This window comes from Hypanus sabinus, chromosome 12 (genome assembly GCF_030144855.1).
Source record: "Hypanus sabinus isolate sHypSab1 chromosome 12, sHypSab1.hap1, whole genome shotgun sequence".
Lineage (NCBI taxonomy): Eukaryota > Metazoa > Chordata > Chondrichthyes > Myliobatiformes > Dasyatidae > Hypanus > Hypanus sabinus.
The window spans coordinates 93824062-93843665 of record NC_082717.1 but is presented as its reverse complement, the minus strand read 5'-3'; the positions used below and the strand labels follow the sequence as shown (position 1 = coordinate 93843665).

Here is a 19604-nt window from a genome sequence, read left to right as displayed (position 1 = left end):
GGTCCTGAAATGAGAGTACAGGGAGTTAGGAAGGCAGTTAAGAAGAAGGACCGCAAAGGTAGTAATCTCCGGATTACTGCCTATGCCACGCTACAGTGAGAGTAGGAATGGAATTAGGTGGAGGATGAATGCGTGGCTGAAGGATTGGAGCAGGGGGCAGGGATTCAAGTTTCTGGGTCATTGGGACCTCTTCTGGGGCAGGCGTGACCTGTTCAAGAAGGACGGGTTACACTTGAATCCTGGGGGGACCAATATCCTTGCGGGGAGGTTTGCTAGGGCTACAGGGCAGACTTTAAACTAGTAAGATGTGAGGGCGGGAATCAATTTGAGGAAACTATGGGAGAGGAGGTTAGTTCACCAGTAGAGCCAGTAAGTAGACTGTGAGTGAGGGAGGAAAGGCAGGTGATGGAGAAGGGATGTACTCAGCCCGAAGATGTAGGGGAGAAGAAAGAAAAGGATAATAAATTTGAATGCATTGTTAGGGATGAAAAGAGAGGAGGAGGTGTATCTATTTTAATGCTAGGAGCATTGTAAGAAAGGTGGATGAGCTTAAAGCGTGGATTGCTTCCTGGAATTATGATGTTGTAGCTATTAGTGAAACATGGTTGCAGGAAGGGTGTGATTGGCAACTAAATATTCCTGGATTTAGTTGCTTCAGGTGTGATAGAGTAGGAGGGGCCAGAGGAGGAGGTGTTGCATTGCTTGTCCGAGAAAATCTTATGGCGGTGCTTTGGAAGGATAGATTAGAGAGCTCCTCTAGGGAGATGATTTGGGTGGAATTGAGGAATGGGAAAGGTGTAGTGACACTGATAGGAGTGTTTTATAGGCCACCTAATGGGGAGCGTGAGTTGGAAGAGCAAATGTGTAAGGAGATAGCAGATATTTGTAGTAAACACAAGGTGGTGATTGTGGGAGATTTTAATTTTCCACACGTAGATTGGGAAGCTCATTCTGTAAAAGGGCTGGATGGTTTAGAGTTTGTGAAATGTGTGCAGGATAGTTTTTTGCAACAATACATAGAAGTACCGACTAGAGATGGGGCAGTGTTGGATCTCCTGTTAGGGAATGCGATAGGTCAGCTGACAGATGTATGCGTTGGGGAGCACTTCGGGTCCAGTGATCACAATAGCATTAACTTCAATATAATTATGGAGAAGGACAGGACTGGACCTAGAGTTGAGATTCTTGATTGAAGAAAGGCTAACTTTGAGGAGATGCGAAGGGATTTAGAGAGAGTGGATTGGGTCAAGTTGTTTTATGGGAAGGATGTAATAGAGAAATGGAGGTCATTTAAGGGTGAAATTATGAGGGTACAGAATCTTTATGTTCCTGTTAGGTTGAAAGGAAAGGTTAAAGGTTTGAAAGCACCATGGTTTTCAAGGGATATTAGAAACTTGGTTCAGAAAAAGAGGGATGTCTACAATAGATATAGGCAGCATGGAGTAAAGGAATTGCTCGAGGAGTATAAAGAATGTAAAAGGAATCTTAAGAAAGAGATTAGAAAAGCTAAAAGAAGATACAAGGTTAGTATGGCAAATAAGGTGAAAGTAAATCCGAAAGGTTCCTACAGTTATATTAAAAGCAAGAGGATAGTGAGGGATAAAATTGGTCCCTTAGAGAATCAGGGTGGTCAGCTATGTGTGGAGCCGAGGGAGATGGGAGAGATTTTGAATGATTTCTTCTCTTCGGTATTCACTAAGGAGAAGGATATTAAATTGTCTAAGGTGTGGGAAACAAGTAAGGAAGTTATGGAACCTATGACAATTAAAGAGGTAGAAGTACTGGCGCTTTTAAGAAATTTAAAAGTGGATAAATCTCCGGGTCCTGACAGGATTTTCCCTAGGACCTTGAGGGAAGTTTGTGTAGAGATAGCAGGAGCTCTGACGGAGATCTTTCAGGTGTCATCAGAAACGGGGATTGTGCCGGAGGATTGGCGTATTGCTCATGTGGTTCCATTGTTTAAAAAGGGTTCTAGAAGTAAGCCTAGCAATTATAGACCTGTCAGTTTGACATCAGTGGTGGGTAAATTAGTTGAAAGTATTCTTAGAGATAGTATTTATAATTATCTGGATAGACAGGATCTGATTAGGAGTAGCCAGCATGGATTTGTGCGTGGAAGGTCATGTTTGACAAACCTTATTGAATTTTTTGAAGAAGTTACGAGGAATGTTTACGAGGGTAAGGCAGTGGATGTAGTCTATATGGACTTCATCAAGGTCTTTGACAAAGTTCCACATGGAAGGTTAGTTAAGAAGGTTCAGTCGTTAGGTATTAATGCTGGAGTAATAAAATGGATTCAACAGTGGCTAGATGGGAGATGCCAGAGAGTAGTGGTGGATAATTGTTTATTGGGATGGAGGCCGGTGACTAGCGGGGTGCCTCAGGGATCTGTTTTGGGCCCAATGTTGTTTGTAATATACATAAATGATCTGGATAATGGGGTGGTAAATTGGATTAGTAAGTATGCCAATGATACTAAGGTAGGAGGTGTTGTGGATAATGAGGTGGGTTTTCAAAGCTTGCAGGGAGATTTATGCCGGTTAGAAGAATGGGTTGAACGTTGGCAGATGGAGTTTAATGCTGAGAAGTGTGAGGTTCTACATTTTGGCAGGAATAATCCAAATAGAACATACAGGGTAAATGGTAGGGCATTGAGGAATGCAGTGGAACAGAGAGATCTAGGAATAACAGTGCATAGTTCCCTGAAGGTGGTCTGATGTAGATAGGGTGGTGAAGAAGGCTTTTGGAACACTGGCCTTTATAAATCAGAGCATTGAGTACAGAAGTTGGGATGTAATGTTAAAATTGTACAAGGCATTGGTAAGGCCAAATTTGGAATATTGTGTACAGTTCTGGTCACCGAATTATAGGAAAGATATCAATAAATTAGAGAGAGTGCAGAGACGATTTACTAGGATGTTACCCGGGTTTCAGCACTTAAGTTACAGAGAAAGGTTGAACAAGTTAAGTCTTTATTCATTGGAGTGTAGAAGGTTGAGGGGGGATTTGATCGAGGTATTTAAAATTTTGAGAGGGATAGATAGAGTTGACGTGAATAGGCTGTTTCCATTGAGAGTAGGGGAGATTCAAACGAGAGGACATGATTTGAGAGTTAGGGGGCAGAAGTTTAAGGGAAACACGAGGGGGTATTTCTTTACTCAAAGAGTGATAGCTGTGTAGAATGAGCTTCCTGTAGAAGTAGTAGAGGCCAGTTCAGTTGTGTCATTTAAGGTAAAATTGGATAGGTATATGGACAGGAAAGGAGTGAGGGTTATGGGCTGAGTGCGGGTAGGAGGGACTAGGTGAGATTAAGAGTTCGGCATGGACTAGGAGGGCCGAGATGGCCTGTTTCCGTGCTGTGATTGTTATATATATATATGTTATCTCTTAATCATCATTTTTAACTCAGAGAATCCTAAGTTTGGGGTACTTGGAGGCAAATGATCAAATAGGCCAAAGTCTATATGGCTTCCTAAAGGGGAAATCTTGCCTGACAAATCTGTTGGAATTCTTTGAGGAATACACAAAAGGGGTCAGTGGATATTGTTTACTTGGATGTTCAATTTAAACACTGGGCCAGATGGACTGAAAAGGCAGGGTGTTAGGACCAGAGGCGAGGGTTGAGCCAATTATGCTCCATGATGTTTTATTCTGCACTCCTTGGCACTAAGACTGAGGCTGTGAGACTGCTCCGGCTGCTACATGCTTCACATCTGCAAGTTTTCTGGCGATTTGCCCTGCTATATGACAAACTGAGACTGAGGCTACGGGCCTACTCCGGCTTTTGGGCTTATGGACCCAATTTGGTTTGGAATGCTTGCTTCCTGTGTGATTTGTGTTTTCTCCCCCTCCTTCTCAGTGCATTGGGTCTTTATTTTTTAAATTCAGTTCTTTCAGTTTTCTTGCTTTGTGGCTACCTGTGAACAGGTGAATCTCTAGGTTGTATGATTCATACCTACTTTAGAACATAGACATCTAAAGTACATTTCAAGCCCTTCAGCCCACAAAGTTGTGCCGACCATGTAATTTACGCTAGAAAGGGCCTAGAATTTCCCTACCGCATAGCCCTCAAATTTTCTAAGTTCCATGTACCCATCAAAGATTCTCTTAAAAGACCCTATTGTAACTGCCTCCACCACCATTGCTAGCAATGGTCCTCCGTCGCTCTAAGGAGAAAAGGCCAGATTCACTCAACCTATTCTCATAAGGCACACTCTCCAGTCCAGGCAACATCCTTGTAAATCTCCTCTGCACCCTTTCTATAGTATTCACATCCTTCTTATAGTGAGGTGACCAGAACTAGACACAGTATTCCAAGTGAGGTCTTTGATAATAAATGTATTTTGAAATTCAGATGGCCTTCTTTTCACATTACATGCCAATGATTGGGGTCACGGAATTGATGGCTTTGTGGCCAAGTTTGCGAATAATACAAAGTTAAGTGGAGAGGCAGGTAGTGTTGAGGAAGCAGGAAATCTGCAGGACGTAGACAGATTAGGAGAATGAGGAAAGAGGTGGGAGGTGAAGTGTAGTGTAGGGAAGTGTATGGTCATGCACATTGGTAGAAGAAATAAACATGCAGACTATTTTCTAAATGGGGAAAAAATTCAGAAAACAGACGTGCAAAGGGACTTGGGCGTTCCCATGCAGGATTGACTTGCAGGATGAGTCGGTGGTAAGGATGGCAAATGCAAAGTTAGCAATCATTTGGGAAGACTGGAATATAAAAGCAAAAATATATTTGTTTTTACAGCCTGTTACAGCGCTGGTATTTATGGGAGCAATGAAGATCCTCCATCTCTGGTGGAGTTCAGGGCTTCCTTCATCATGCTAGTAACTTCCTCTTGGACTATTGACAGCCATGAAAATCCCCAGTGGAGACTCAGGAATACCGTTGGACTCAAGATGTATAGGGATTCCTCACTGCCTGTTTTCATAACAGTATTGTTTTACCAGTCAGGGTTGTTAGCCCTGAGCTGAGCTACTGAACCTAGAGAACTGGCGGACCACTCAGTCAGGCTTCTACCCTTTGAGTTGCTTGGCATGGGTGACCCTACCAAGCCAAAGCATAGAGCCCTGACTCCAGCCAATATAGATCTCTGGGTCATTGAGGCACACAGCCCTCCAAACCATGTCAGGATTATGGTCCTCTTGGAAAAGTGATGTAATGCTGAGTCTTTAGAAGGTATAGGCCAGACTGTACCTGGAATATCGAGAGCAGTTTTGGAATGAGCTGCCTTTCGAGGAGGTACAGAGGAGATTCACAAGAATGATGCCAGGAATAAAAGGGTTAACGAGGAGCTTTTCATAATTGAACCTCTTCTCACTGGAGTTTAGACAAAAGGGGGATGGGGGAATCTTAATGAAATGCCTATCGAATTTTGAAATGCCCAGACAGAGTGAATGTGTAGAGGATGTTTCCTATAGTGGGGTTGTCTAGGACCAGAGGGTACAGCCTCAGAATTGAATGACGTCCCTTTGCAACTGAAATGTGGAGGAATTTCTTTAGCCAGAGGGTGGTGAATCTGAGGAATTCATTGCCACAGATAGCTATGAAGGTCAAGTCACCGGGTATATTTAAAGCGGAGGTTGCTAAGATCTTGATTAGTAAGACTGTCAAAGGTTGCAGGAAGAAGGCAAGGGCATGGGGGCTGAGAGAGATAATAAATCTGCCAGAATGGAATGATGGAGTAGACTCCATGGGCCAAACGCCTAATTCTATCCCAGTATCCTGTGGTCTAAGTTCTAGTCACTCTTGAGTATCTTGACCAAGGTTATTCAATATAATGTGAGGTGGATTGTCCGACTACAAGAGACACCACAGCAGAGCTCTATTTGGCCACTACTGACTTAGTTCAGAAATCTTCAAATCTCATCTACTGAAGTAGCGTTAGAATTCAGCATATTTGTAACACTTTCCCTTTGAATGGGTCAACAAAAAATTCAAATTTTGCATTTTTCACATAATGCAGATGCTAATGTCATTTATTATTGTCATAGTTTAATACTGCAGGTGGTAATAAGCACAATAAGCAACTGCTGAGTTAGGTAACTGTAAATACTTGCACTGCACAATGGCACTTTTGAAAAAGCACAATCATCACCGTCTTATTCTATCTACATAGCCTCCAACCTGAAGGCATGAATATTAATTTGTCCTCCCCTTCTCTCTTCTTCTATTCCCCACTCTGGCCTCTTACCTCTTCTCCTCACCTGTCTGTCACCTCCCCCAGGTGCCCCTCCTCCTTCCCTTTCTCCCATGGTTACACTCTCCTCTATCAGATTCCTTCCTCTCCAGCCCTCTACCTTTTTTACCCACCTGGCTTCACCAATCACCTTCTAGCTATCATCCTTCCCCTTCCCCCTCCTATACAGTCTGATGAAGTCACGGCCTGAGATGTCAACTGTTGATTCATTTCCGTAGATGCTGTCCATGGCCTGCTGAGTTCCTCCAGCATTTTGTGTGTGCTGCTGTGGATTTCCAGCATCTGCAGTATTTTTCATGTTTATGGTTTGTCTGCCAAAGGCATCTAGTAATAATTTTTTTTTCTCTGTTGGGTATTTCAGAGATCATCGCAACGAAGCATGAATAAAAAAACGGAATTAAAAGTAATTAAAAACTTGTATGACTGGATTGTTTTATAATTTTATTCTTAGTAATTAAGGTACACTTCAGTAACTATTCAGATATACGCTTGAAATTTGTTGATACGAGCTCTACACTTACCCAAAAAATTTCGGGGTAATCACGGAGGTTAAGTAAGCTCTGGACAACGTTTTTGCGATCTTCCTCCCACTGCCGCTTACAAAACACTATCTCCAGAAAATACCACATCCAACCAATCAGAGGAACATAAGCTAGCTCTTTCTTCGCAAGTACTTTTGAACTCTACGCAGGGAAAAAAAAGGTTTAAGAGATTACATGAATACAAGCTAGTGACCAATGAAGCCCAGCGTTTCAGATAACACTCAGTGGCCACTTTATTAGATACATCTGCACACCTGCTCATTAATGCAAGTATCTAATCAGCCAATCATATGGCAGCAACTCAATGCATAAAAACACACAGACATGATCAAGTTGATGTTCAGACCAAACATCAGAATGGGGAAGAAATGTGACCTAAGTGACTTTGACCGTGGAATGATTGCTGGTGCCAGACAGGGTTGTTTGACTATCTCAGAAACTGAGGATCTCCTGGGATTTTCACGCACAACTGTCTCTAGAGTTTAGAGAATGGTGCAAAAAACAAGCAGTTCTGTGGGTGAAAACACCTTGTTAATGACAGAGGTCAGAGGAGAATGGCCAGACTGGCTCAAGAAGACAGGAACTCAAATAACCATGCTTTCCAAAAGTGATGAACAGAAGAGCATCTCTGAGCGCACAACACATCGAACCTTGAAGTGGATGGGCTACAGCAGATGAAGACCACAAACATAATGAAGTGGCCACTTTATTAGCTACAGGAGATATCTAATAAAGTGGCCACTGAGTGTACGATCCCTCCAGGGCAAATGGAATGTAAATACTGAATTATGGAAGAGATGGAATTGGGGGCAATTTTCATGCAACCAACTATGGAGACAAGAGGAGGCAGAAAGAATCTGCTGTACAGGTAGAAATTAAGACAAAACTTACAATTACAAAAAAAATGATTGGAAAAAAATCAGATGTCTAATTAGGTTGGCGCAATAAACGAGCTGTTACCACAGGTGCACTACATCAGTGGTCCCCAACCACTAGGCCACAAAGCATGTGCTACCAGACCGCGAGGAAATGATATAATTTGTTGATATGAAACGATATGAGTCCGCTGCACTTTTCCTCATTCCCTGTTACAACCACTGTTGAACTTGAACAGTCATTACACACGTGAGGTCATTAGTCGGTCATTAATCTACAACTACTCGATGAGTAAAAAACAGAAGTCACTTGAGAGTTTCTTTGGAAGAGGTGGTAGGAACCAGAAAAGGCATAACGATGATGATAACGCAGAGACAGCTGAGACTGACACTGCAAAAAAAAAGAAAGCTTCCTTCAACAGAAAATACGACGAGTCGTACATAAAATATGGCTTTAATGTGACCTAACAATGAGGAAGAACCTGTCGCTACCACCTATCTTCCCTAGATTTCCATGGTTCCTGGAAGGATCGTCAGGATCCTGAAGAAATACCGGATTAATACCACAGGGAAAGCACTGATTCCTTATTTCTAAACTGCTTCAAGGACTCTGTATTTGATGTTTTATATTCTGTGTGTTTTTCACTCATTTTTGCCGTTAGTGTAATTTGTTTTTTTTTCACATTGAGTGTTTGATGTTTTTACTTGAACGGGTTCCATGCTGTTTCTTTGCTTCTTGCTTGTCTGTAGGAAGAAAGTTCTCAGGGGTGTAAGTAGCACAACTTTGAGAAGCCGATCTTCCAAACGTCTAATACTGGGAATAATAATGTGAAAAACTTAGTTCCTTAATGTCCAATGAAACTTGAAAATGATCAATTGTCTCCTAAACAGGTAAACCTAATCCTGCAATGAAGACCAGCTTTGTGCATACTCATTAATTTGCATGACGCAAAATCCCTTAAGCATGACTTTACCTTAGTGTCAGCAACATCAACATGCTCCATGCGAAACAGCGAAACAAACAGAATAAAATTTACACTAAGTGTGATTTGAGATATTTACCTACTTTTGTGAAGGCATTCAACTTTATTCAGGAATTAAGTATGTAGTGCTGTAACAAATATGAAGAACTTGTGTGGTAATATTTATAAATAATTTCTCCAGATTTTCATTCTTCATTCATTCACTAACTGGGAAAGATTCTAAGTCCTGGATTTCCAAAATGGAATAGAGACAAAACTCATGTTCACAGCATCTGCTAATTGAAATCATGTGAAAAACAGAATGAAAGTAGGTGGTTTTAATATGTAGATACCCTTGTTATCAACTGTTTTACTCAGGTCCTGTCTTTGTTGACAGTAGAATGGGGATTAGTGGTTGGGGCTGGGATTAAAAGTTGCAAAGTACCTTCAGTCGCCACTCTATAAGGCACACCTGCTCATTAACACAAATATCAAATCAGCCAATCACGTGACAGCATCTCAAAGCATAAAAGCATGCAGACATGGTCAAGAGGTTCAGTTGTTGTTCAGACCTAACATCCACATGGGGAAAAAAATGTGATCTAAGTGACTTTGACCATGGAAGCTGGGTTGAAAGTGCTCAAAGTGTCCAAAGTTGAACTGTGTTCAACAGTCCAAAGTAGAAGAGAGATTGCTGGTAAAAATGTGATGGACTGTATATTATTAAGTGAGGCTAGTGATACACAAGCCAGTTGAGGGCAAACTGACTCACTTTGACAGCTGAAATAGGATCATTAGCCAATGTAGACTCCTGGCATCAACTTTCAGTGATAGTTGTTCCCAGTTTGTTCAGTATTTGTCTACCTGGGCTCCAGCCAGTTTATTCATTTGGGACTCCCTTCCAACATGACCTCCAATACATTGACTGCTCTTGAGCGTTCAGTCATCATTCACAACTAAAACAGCTTTTGGGGGGAAAAAAATTGCTTCAGACTTCTGACAGCCATGATCCACCATTTAAGAAATGGTGTTCAGCTTTAACAGCATGTATCAGCACAGGTCACAAGTTGAAGTGGGCACAGGTGCTGTGTAATGAATTCTGCAGGGAGCACTGATAATACACAGGAATCATACTTAAGGTGCAGTCTGGAGTAAGATTATATGCTGCCATCTCTGCATCCACTTTCATCGTCCTTTCTCTTGCACTCCCCCTGGTATCTGCTCATTCTGCATTAGTCATACAAATAAAATTCGTACTTGTACCAGTGATTAAAATAGAGTTTAGTGACAGGACTACTTACTAACAACAGTTTAGTGTTTGATCAAAGAAAGTGTTTCTCACAATTAAACGGAAATGTCACTGCCAGTTGCATTGCATAATCTTAGATAATAGACATGCTGATCAACGTAACACATCTAAAAAGCACATGAATCTCAATAGCAGAACTAGCCATGTGATTTGTCGCTGTAAAATAATTTAATACAGAAGCATTCATTCAATTCATACCTGGAATTCTTAGTGTTGGGGCTGAAGTCATTAGGAGTCATCCCACCACACCCAAGGACAATTTACCTTTCTTTGTAAGCTGCTGTGTTGGCAGCAGAAACCTGCAGCCTTGATGTATTTTAAATCCAGTGTTTGCTTTCCAAATTAGCCTATTTTCTCAAAGTACGCTGGATGGAAGCACTAGTTTCTCACAGGTGTCGAGGTTAGACTTGGCCCCAAAGAGTAAATTAATCAGCAGCTCAGCTCAGGATTAATAGCCCAACTTGAAATTAAAATAGGCACAATGTTTCCAAAAGTAGATGATTAAATAGAATTATTGAAACCTGCCCTTTCCTTATAGCATCATCAGTTCCAAAATGTTTAATTTCTCTCTTTCCCTTTCCCTCTCCCCCTTTTACTTTGAACACAGATTTACCAGTTCAGAGGCAAAATGAACAAGATACAGCTTTGTTCATTTTGTGCCATGTTTTGTACCTGGGTGATCATCTTTCCATGATCATGTTCTTGGCAATTTTTTCTACAGAAGTGCTTTGCCATTGCCTTCTGAGCAGTGTCTTAACAAGATGGGTGACTACCCACCCCCCCCCAACCCCCCGGCCATTATCAATATGCTTGAGGGACTGTCTGCCTGGCATAAGTAGTCACACAACCAGGATTTACGATGTGCACCATCTGCTCATACGACCATCCACCTCCTGCTTCCATGGCTTCATGTGACCCTGATTGGGGGCTATGTAGGTACTACACCTTGCCCAAGGATGAACTGTAGGCTAGCAGTGGGAAGGAGGGCCTTTGTCTCCTTTGGTGGAGATAAATCTCTACCCCTGTCATCTATGAGATACAGGTAACATTGATTAAAAAATTGTTGAAGGGTATATTACCTAAACCTCTTGATCTTTTAAAATCATGACACTTATTTTTTAACCTATTTATTATCATTTGTAGTAAATTTTGTTTATGGCTTAATGTAGTGGTCAAATGCAATTAAATCAATTTTTTTTTGCATCACAGCCAGTAATAGTGATCACACAACATCTTATGTAAAGTGTTTCACCACATGCTAGACAGAGTTTAAAACGAGTGGAAAACATAGCAGAAGCATGGATTGAATACATGAAGGTGCTAAATTCCTACCCAGGAAGAAGATTTGATACAAGATAATATCTAAATTTCTGAAATACGTTCCAAAACATTACTTTAAAACAGTACAATTTCAAGGAACAATTTAGAACTGATATAAAATGAGGGAGGGAAAAAATATCTGAGCTTACCCTTCTAAGGTAGATGTGTGGCACTGACAATGGTATTGAAGAAAATCAAAATGTTATTGTTGGAAGGCTTTACATTTGAAATGTACTGGGATCAATGTTCAAGCAAGCCAACGAACTAGGGAGGATTTTCAACCAAATAAGTTTAAAATAATCCTGAGGAAGAATTTCTTTAGCCACAGGCTGGTGGGTCAGTGGAATTCATTGCCACAGATGGCTGTGGAGGTCAGTCATTGGGTACATTTAAAGTGGAGGTTGATAGGTTGTTGATTAGTCAGCATGTCAAAGGTTACAGGGAGAAAGCAGAAGAATGGGGTTGAGCGGGATAATAAATCAGCCATGATGGAAATGCGAAGACCTAAAGGGCCAAATGGCCTAATTCTACTCCTATGACTTATGGTCTTATAATGGGGGCACAGGGTCAAAACAAGGTAAGAGTAAAAGCAAGGTTACAGGGAAGGCAGTAATAGAGAAGTATGAATAACAAAATATGACATCACGAAGGGAAAAAAACCTAGACATTAAAACGGGACAAACTAAAGACTCCTGAATGCATGTAGCAATAAAACAGTACAGTAAAAACAAATGTTAAGGCCATTCGATAACATGTGAAGATTACAGGGTAACAAAAGCTGTAATCTGAAAACTGAAGGCTATATAGTATTAGGAATCTAAGGTGGAGTTGTTATTGGAAGCAAGTCAGGGGAATTAATAAATGGAAAAACAAGGACATGGCAGATTAATGAATCAAGTATTTTGCATCTTCACTGTACAGGACATGAGTAACGTTATAAAAATAGCTGAGCTGGAAGGGAGGGAGGAACTCAGGAAAATTGCAATTACCAGCAGAGAAGTACTGAGCAAATTGATGGAACTGCGAGCTGATAAGTTTTCAGATCCTGATAGACTTCATCCTAGGGTCTTTAAAGTGGCTTGCATGAGAGCTGATGTGTTGATATTAACTTGCCAAAATTCCCTAGCTTCAGGGAAGCATCCATTAGATTGAAAAATAGCAAATGCAATCTTTTCAAATCAAAAAGGGAGGGAGACAGAAAGCATGAAAATACAGGACAGTTAGCTTAACATTTGATTATTAGAAAAATGTTAAAGGTTAGTATTGATAATGTTAAAGCATGGTACTTTAAAAAAATAAAAGTAATCAGGAAAATCAACATGGTTTTGCAAAAGAAAATTCATATTTGACTGATTTATTGGAGTTCTTTGAAGAAATAACTTCTATTCTGGATAGAGGGGAACCATGAATTCATTAATATTGGATTTTCAGAATGTATCTGATAAACTTGCGAGTGGAGTTTTGATTATGGTGACAAGATTGACTAATGTATTCAGCAAATGTGTGATAATAGTCTTGTGATTCATGGTGACTTATTGTATCCTGTACAATGCCCTATTTCAGACCAGGGAAGGGAAGATGTGTAGAGCTTGTGGAATCTGGTTGACAAAGAGAGTTCAGGTAACCTACACCATTGCTGAAGTGAATCAGGACTTACCCCATGTCAACATTAGCATTTATTTAAAAAAAACAAAATGTGTCCAACTCAAGATCAACAGGTGTTTTTTACAACGGACTGTGAGAAAACCACAATTAAATAGGTAATTTTTAAAATAAAACATGAACAGTAACTCAGAAGGCAGTAATTCAAAATGCACCAAATGATAAAAACACACACTTACCCCCAAGACACCAAACCTTTCACAGAAGTCCCATCCGCAAAGAAAATCAATCTCATAGTTATGGTTGAGAATAACAATAGCATTCTCTTTTCCATACTTAACGTAATTCTTTTGATCAGTAAAAAGAGTACATTCTGTACCTGACCACCACTCCAGCAGCCAAACCAATTCTGTAATTTAAAGGGAAAAAACATCAATTATACCACAAAGTTCATAAGTTTAATAAAATTATTTATTTTTGCAGTTCTGATTATAGCTAATATGCCAAACATATTACTGGTCATCATTTATATTTAAGTCCACCAGCATAGTACAAAGCAATAGTTTAAACTCTCAGAATAGACATGATACGAGAAAAAGATTTTTTTTAGAAACCTGTTTAGTACCTGTAAATTTCCTACATACAGCAATTTTGGGAGTCACAGTCGAACCCCAGGTGTTAAAAAGACTTTGTTAATCATTTAAAAATTTCAGGGAAGCTATAAAAGTGATTGATGTGGAAAATGAAATAGTGTGACATTATTCCAGTAGGGTGTTGTCTTGTTGGGAAAAAAGTCAATGCAGGCTTAATGAGCTAAGCATGAAAAATGTTAAACCTCCTATTCCCCAATGTTCTTAGCAGTGAAGAGATGAGGAAAAACAAGATAATTGTAATTCACTTAGTTCATGTTCTTGCCATTTTTACTGTGGAGTAACAATTTTTTTAGGTTAAAATTGTTAGAAATGAAGACATCCATTTCACCTAAACTGCTGGCTCAATCTCTTCCATCACAAAACATGGTGGCTACATTTAGGATGTGAGTTGCAAAGTTTCTATATACCACTTATCCCTAAAATGAGTAAAACTTCACACTACATCCATCCGGAATTATTCGTCCTTGGCACGATAGTTTCAGCTGCTTGGACATCATTGGGTTAAGTCTTATGTCCTTTATTAGGTAATTACTTAGAATTCAGCAGGTCACCTTTTTGGAGCAGGATCATAAATGAAGCAGTAAAGAAATCATGCTTAAAACTTTGACATGGTTGGATGATCATTATTTCACCAAATCTGGACAGAACAATAATTTGTACTTATATATGACTATTTATGATAAAACATTTAAAGAGCTCAATCAAAATATATCCAAGCCAGGGTGAAACATCAGCAGAGATAACTAAAAGCTTCAAAGGAGGCAAGTTTTAAAGGAGGATCTTAATAAAAGACTGCATTCTTACTAATATTTTGTATAATGCATTCTTTTAAAGAGGTTTAGCCACATGCAACTCCAAGAGAGCTGAATCTGGAAAATCTTGGCACACTGCCCCTGTTCTCTATTGATAATCAGAAAAACTTTCAGATTCCCCATTGTTGACTCACTGATACAAATATGTCCATTCTCAGCAGCAAGCCACACCCACAAACTAAGTGGAAAAGAAAGAAAAGAAATTAAACTTCTGATTGCCCCAAGGTTCAGAAGCATTCAAAAACTATTACAGATCAAGTGAACAAACTTAACACATTTTAAACTCTAAGCCACCCACATATAAGCAAAACAAGACTGCAAACTATCTGGCATACAAACTCCCTCTCCCCTCACAGCTTCTTCCATTCAAATGATTGAGCTCTGGTACAGGTTTCAGTCAGTATCCAATGGTGACCCAGCTCTGGTGCTGGGTTGTCCTAAAAGTTCATCTTGTGGCCTTACACTCCTAGCAGAGTGTAGGACGTAAATTATGGTCATGGCTAAGAAACCACTGGCAGAAACAGGTTAGCAGGTTCAGGACTTCCGCCTATTCTGAACCCAATAACGTGAGAGTAAATGCTAGAGTTTTCTTACTTTCATAAGTTATTGTGTGTCATGTGTACTACTGTGCTTTACACCCTGGTCCAGAGAAACGTTGCCTCGTTTGATGATATACATGTATATAGTTAAATGACAATAAACTTGACTTCAATTGTCTGAAAGTAAATCTGGCCTTGTATCTTTATAATATTATTAATTAATGTATTTATTTTATTATTTTTCTTTAGAAACACTGCATTGTAACAGGCCCTCATCATCATTGTCACTTTCTCAAAAAACAATCAATCACGTTTGTTAAATGTGACCTTGCCCACATATAGCAATGCTGATGATCCCTAATTACTTCATGATTTTCCAGATACAATCTCAGAAAATCTTCAATAGTTTCTTTATTACCAACATAAGGCTCACTAGTCTACAATTCCATCTTTTCTTTCTATTGCCCTTCTTAAAAGTTCAAAGTAAATTTAAAATCAATATACATGCACCTAGTGGTCAATTTAAAAGACACCTACTTATAAGTAAGATACGGATGCATGGAGTCGGAGGAAGTGTATTGACATGGTTAGTGGATTGGTTAACCAATAGAAAGCAGAGAGTTGGTATAAATGGGTGTTTCTCTGGTTGGCAGTCAGTGGTGAGTGGGGTGCCGCAGGGGTCGGTCACCATTTACATTGATGATTTGGAAGAGGGGACTGAGTGTAGCGTAGCAAAATTTGCTGGTGACGCTAAACTGAGTGGAAAAACAAAATGTACAGAGGATGTGGTGAGTCTGCAGAGGGATATAGATAGGTTAAGTGAGTGGGCCAAGGTCTGACAGATAGAATACAATGTTGGTAAATGTGAGATCATCCACTTTGGAAGGAATAATAGAAGAGCAGATTATTATTTAAATGGTGAAAGATTGCAGCATGCTGTTGAGTAAAAGGACTTGAGAGTGCTTGTTCATGAATTGCAAAAAGTTGGCTTTTAGGTACAACAGGTTATTAAGAATGCAATGGAACATTGGCTTTCATTGCTAGAGGGATTGAATTCAAGAGCAGGGAGGTCATACAGGGTATTGGTGAGGCCGCACTTGGAGTACTGTGTGCAGTTCTTCACTGTGATAAAAGATTACAATCTAGTCCCACATATCAGGCAATTGTCAAAATGTAAACATTTGTTTTCCAAGGTTAGGCTGATAAATTATGAAGGAGATAAAACTAATACATACAGTTGTACATTATTTTAACATCTCTTCTTTCTGAGGAGGCTGAAGAGAACTGGACTTTACACATCCATACTCAGGATATTCTACAGACGCTCAGTAGAGAGTGTTGTAATGTGAGTGTTATTAACAGTAAGTTAATACTAATCGGGAAGCTGTCAGTAATGAGGGGCTGTTCCGGGGTTGGCAGGGGTTTTACTTCCACTCTTTTTATTTGCGGTATGCATCATATGTAGTTCCTCCACCATGCCGCACAAGTTACCTGAAGCCTCTGTATTGTAAATATTGTTTGCCGTCCCAGATAAAGATGTTCTTTTGGCCATGAAATTGTTGAGTGGTCCTTTATTAAAGCAGAAGTTACCACATATTTTTGGCGACGAAGTGAACTGGTTTTGTGGACGTGTCGGTGCGTTTCAAGCAGGAACTGTGAGAGGACGAGGAGTCTCACGTTCAGATGGCTTCGATCGGGACTATCAGTGAATTTGTTGAGGGAAACGAGGACTGGCTGGAATATGAGGAAAGGTTAGGACACTTTTTCAGTGCTAATGGAATTATTGAGGAGGCTAAGAAGCACTCTATTCTCCCGAGTGTCTGTGGGGCAAAGACTTAAAAGCTAATAAGGAACTTAGCTACACCGCGGAAACCGGGAGAAATTCCATATGATGAACTGCTCAAGCTCGTGGGGAACCACCACAATCTGCAACCTTTTGTGATAGTCCAACGGTGTAAGTTGCACAGCCATTTCAGAAAGCCAGGTCAGTCTGTGGGTGATTTTGTGGCTATGCTTCGGCAGCTGTCGGGGTATTGTGATTTCGGAGCAGGGATGGATGACATGCTCCATGATAGATTAGTAAGCGGCATTAATAATGATGCCACACAACGCTGCTTGCTGGGGGAAACCCCACCATTGACTTTCAAGAAAGCCCTAGAGATTTTCCAAGGCATGGAGATAGCTACTAATAATGCCAAGGATTTCCAGAAAGGACATAGTGGGGGGGTTGCAGTCAGTGGCATTGCACCAAGTTAGGAGGGAGTCTAGTAAACAGGTAAAGAGAGAGGAATGTTTTCGGTGTGGAGGGACGCACTGTGCAAATGTTTGCAAATTCAAAGATACCATCTGCCATGCCTGTAGCAAAAAGGGACATCTAGCTAAAAAGTACAGGAGCATAAAGGGTAAGGTTAAGCCTGGGCAGAGGAAAGCTCAACAGACTCAGGCAGCCATACACCACCTAGTGGAAGCAGACGAGGAGTCAGCGTGTGCCTACAACATGCTTGGGGTGGAAACGGATGAGGAGCCACCTGAACCATATTATGCCAGTTACTGTCAGGGGAAAGGACATTAAGTTTGCGATTGATTCGGGGGCTACTGCATCAGTCATTAGTGAGGAGACCTACAGGAGGACATGGGGGTCCAACCTGCCTCCCCTCAGATCATCAAAGCTCCATCTCAGGACCTATATGGAGCAGCCCATACCTCATTTAGGATGTTATATGTGGATATTTCAGCTGGAGATCAGAAGGCTGAAGCCAGGCTGGTGATAGCTAAGGGCAGTGGGCCCAATCTTTTGGGCCACGATTGGCTTTGCAAAATCCAGCTCAACTGGCATGAAATTAAGTATGCACACACGACAGAGGACATTCTGCAGCGGTATAGTTACATTTTCAGAGACGAGCTGGGCACACTGAAGGGCGTGACCGTGAAACTCTATGTCGACCCTGAGGACACACCCTGTTTTTTTAAACCCAGGTCAGTGCCCAATGCCATGAAAGGCAAAGTCAAGGTGGAGCTGGTACGTTTACAGGGGCTGGGCATCATTGAGCCCGTCCAGTTTTCGAGGTGGGTGGCTCCCGTTGTTCTAGTTCTGAAGGCAGATAAAATGGGGACTACAAACTTACGATGAATCAGGTCTCTAAGCTGGAGGAGTACTCATTGCCACGGGTGGATGACCTGTTTGCGACCCTGTCAGGGGGTAAGCTGTTCACAAAGCTGGACATGAGCCACGCCTACCAACAGCTGCTGCTTGACGAGGATTCAAAGGAGTTTGTCACAGTCAATACGTACAAGGGATTATTCAAATACAATCGCCTGGTGTTTGGAGTGGCGTCTTGCCCCGCCATTTTCCAAAGGACAATGGACTTTTTGCTGCAGGGGATTCCACATGTAGCAGTCTATCTTGATGATATTTTGATCATGGGAGCCACAGAGGGGGAGCATCTGGCTAACTTAGGACAGGTGCTGAAGAAGCTCTCAGATGCAGGGCTGCAGTTGAAACACTGAAAACCTGTGTTCCTGGCTCCGAGTGTGACCTACCTGGGACACAAGATTACAGCTGAGGGGCTTTGCCCAGTGGAGGACAAAGTGAGAGCTATCAAGGAGGCCCCAAGCCCCAAGAGCGTCACTGAACTCAGATCATTTTTGGGCATGGTGAATTATTATGGCAAGTTTCTTCCTGACCTCTCAAAGGTTTTGGCCTCATTGTACAAGCTGCTTCACAGTGATACTAAGTGGCAGTGGGGTGAAGAGCAGGAGGAAGCTTTCAAGGAAATGAAAAAACTCCTCCACTCAGCGAAGCTGCTCGTTCGCTATGACCCAGGCAAGGAGATCACATTTTCATGTGACGCTTCACCCTATGGAGTCGGGGAAGTTCTCTCACACGTAATGCAGGACCATTCAGAGAAGCCTATTGGTTTTGCTTCACATACCCTGATGGCTACTGAGAAGGGATATTCACAGCTAGACCAAGGTCCGGCCATTGTTTTTGTGGTCAAACACTTTCATCAGTACCTCTATTATGGACGCATATTCACAATTTATACGGGTCATAAACCACTGATGAGCCTTTTTAGGGAGACCAGATGCATCCCACTGCTAGCCTCAGCCAGGATACAGCGTTGGGCTCTCACACTGTCAGCCTATGAGTATACTATCGTGTACAGAGCAGGTGGGGATAATGCAAATGCCAATGCGCTGAATCGACTACCTTTACCTGAGACGCCTGTTACTACATATGTGCCTCCAGAGACTGTGTTTTCATTGGAGAGACTGTCAGAGACACCTGTAAAGGTGACCCAGATCAAGCAATGGACAGAGAGAGACCCAGTCCTGTCTCAAGTCAAGACTTTTCTTTTACAAGGTGGGCCCAGAGTCGTGGAAAGAGAGGAACTGAGGCCTTATGCCAAACGCAAGACCGAACTGAGTCTGCAGGATGGCTGCATTTTCTGGGGGGCGAGGGTCATCATGCCTCCCCCTGGCCATTCACAGATTGTGGATGAAATTCAAGAGACTCATCCAGGGGTGTCTCAAATGAAAAACCTTGCAAGATCCTACGTCTGGTGGCCAAGAATGGATCAGGATCTGAAGAACAAGGTAAAATCATGCACGCAATGTCAGACCAATCAGAACATGCCACCACCGGCTCCTTTGCATCCATGGGAGTGGCCAGTCTACCCCTGATCTAGGCTACATTTGGACTTTGCTGGCCCCTTTATGGGGCAGATGTTTCTTGCAATGGTTGATGTACATTCCAAATGGATCGAAGCTCACATCATAACCCT

General features: G+C 41.4%; 1 protein-coding gene across 5 annotated transcripts in view; it reads right to left on the bottom strand.

The window, feature by feature from the left end:
• agpat4 (1-acylglycerol-3-phosphate O-acyltransferase 4 (lysophosphatidic acid acyltransferase, delta)) overlaps nucleotides 1-19604 on the bottom strand; it is a 127489-nt gene that overhangs the window by 36079 nt on the left and 71806 nt on the right. For all 5 annotated transcript variants that reach the window (XR_009515191.1, XM_059986485.1, XM_059986488.1 and 2 more), the window contains exons 3-4: nucleotides 13056-13225; nucleotides 6728-6889 (exon numbers count right to left, since the gene is read on the bottom strand). Coding sequence is in view for 4 of the 5 variants with exons in the window: in XM_059986485.1 (XP_059842468.1) it covers nucleotides 6728-6889; nucleotides 13056-13225 (332 nt within the window). In the remaining variant the exon portion in view is untranslated. The remainder of the gene's footprint in view (nucleotides 1-6727; nucleotides 6890-13055; nucleotides 13226-19604) is intronic.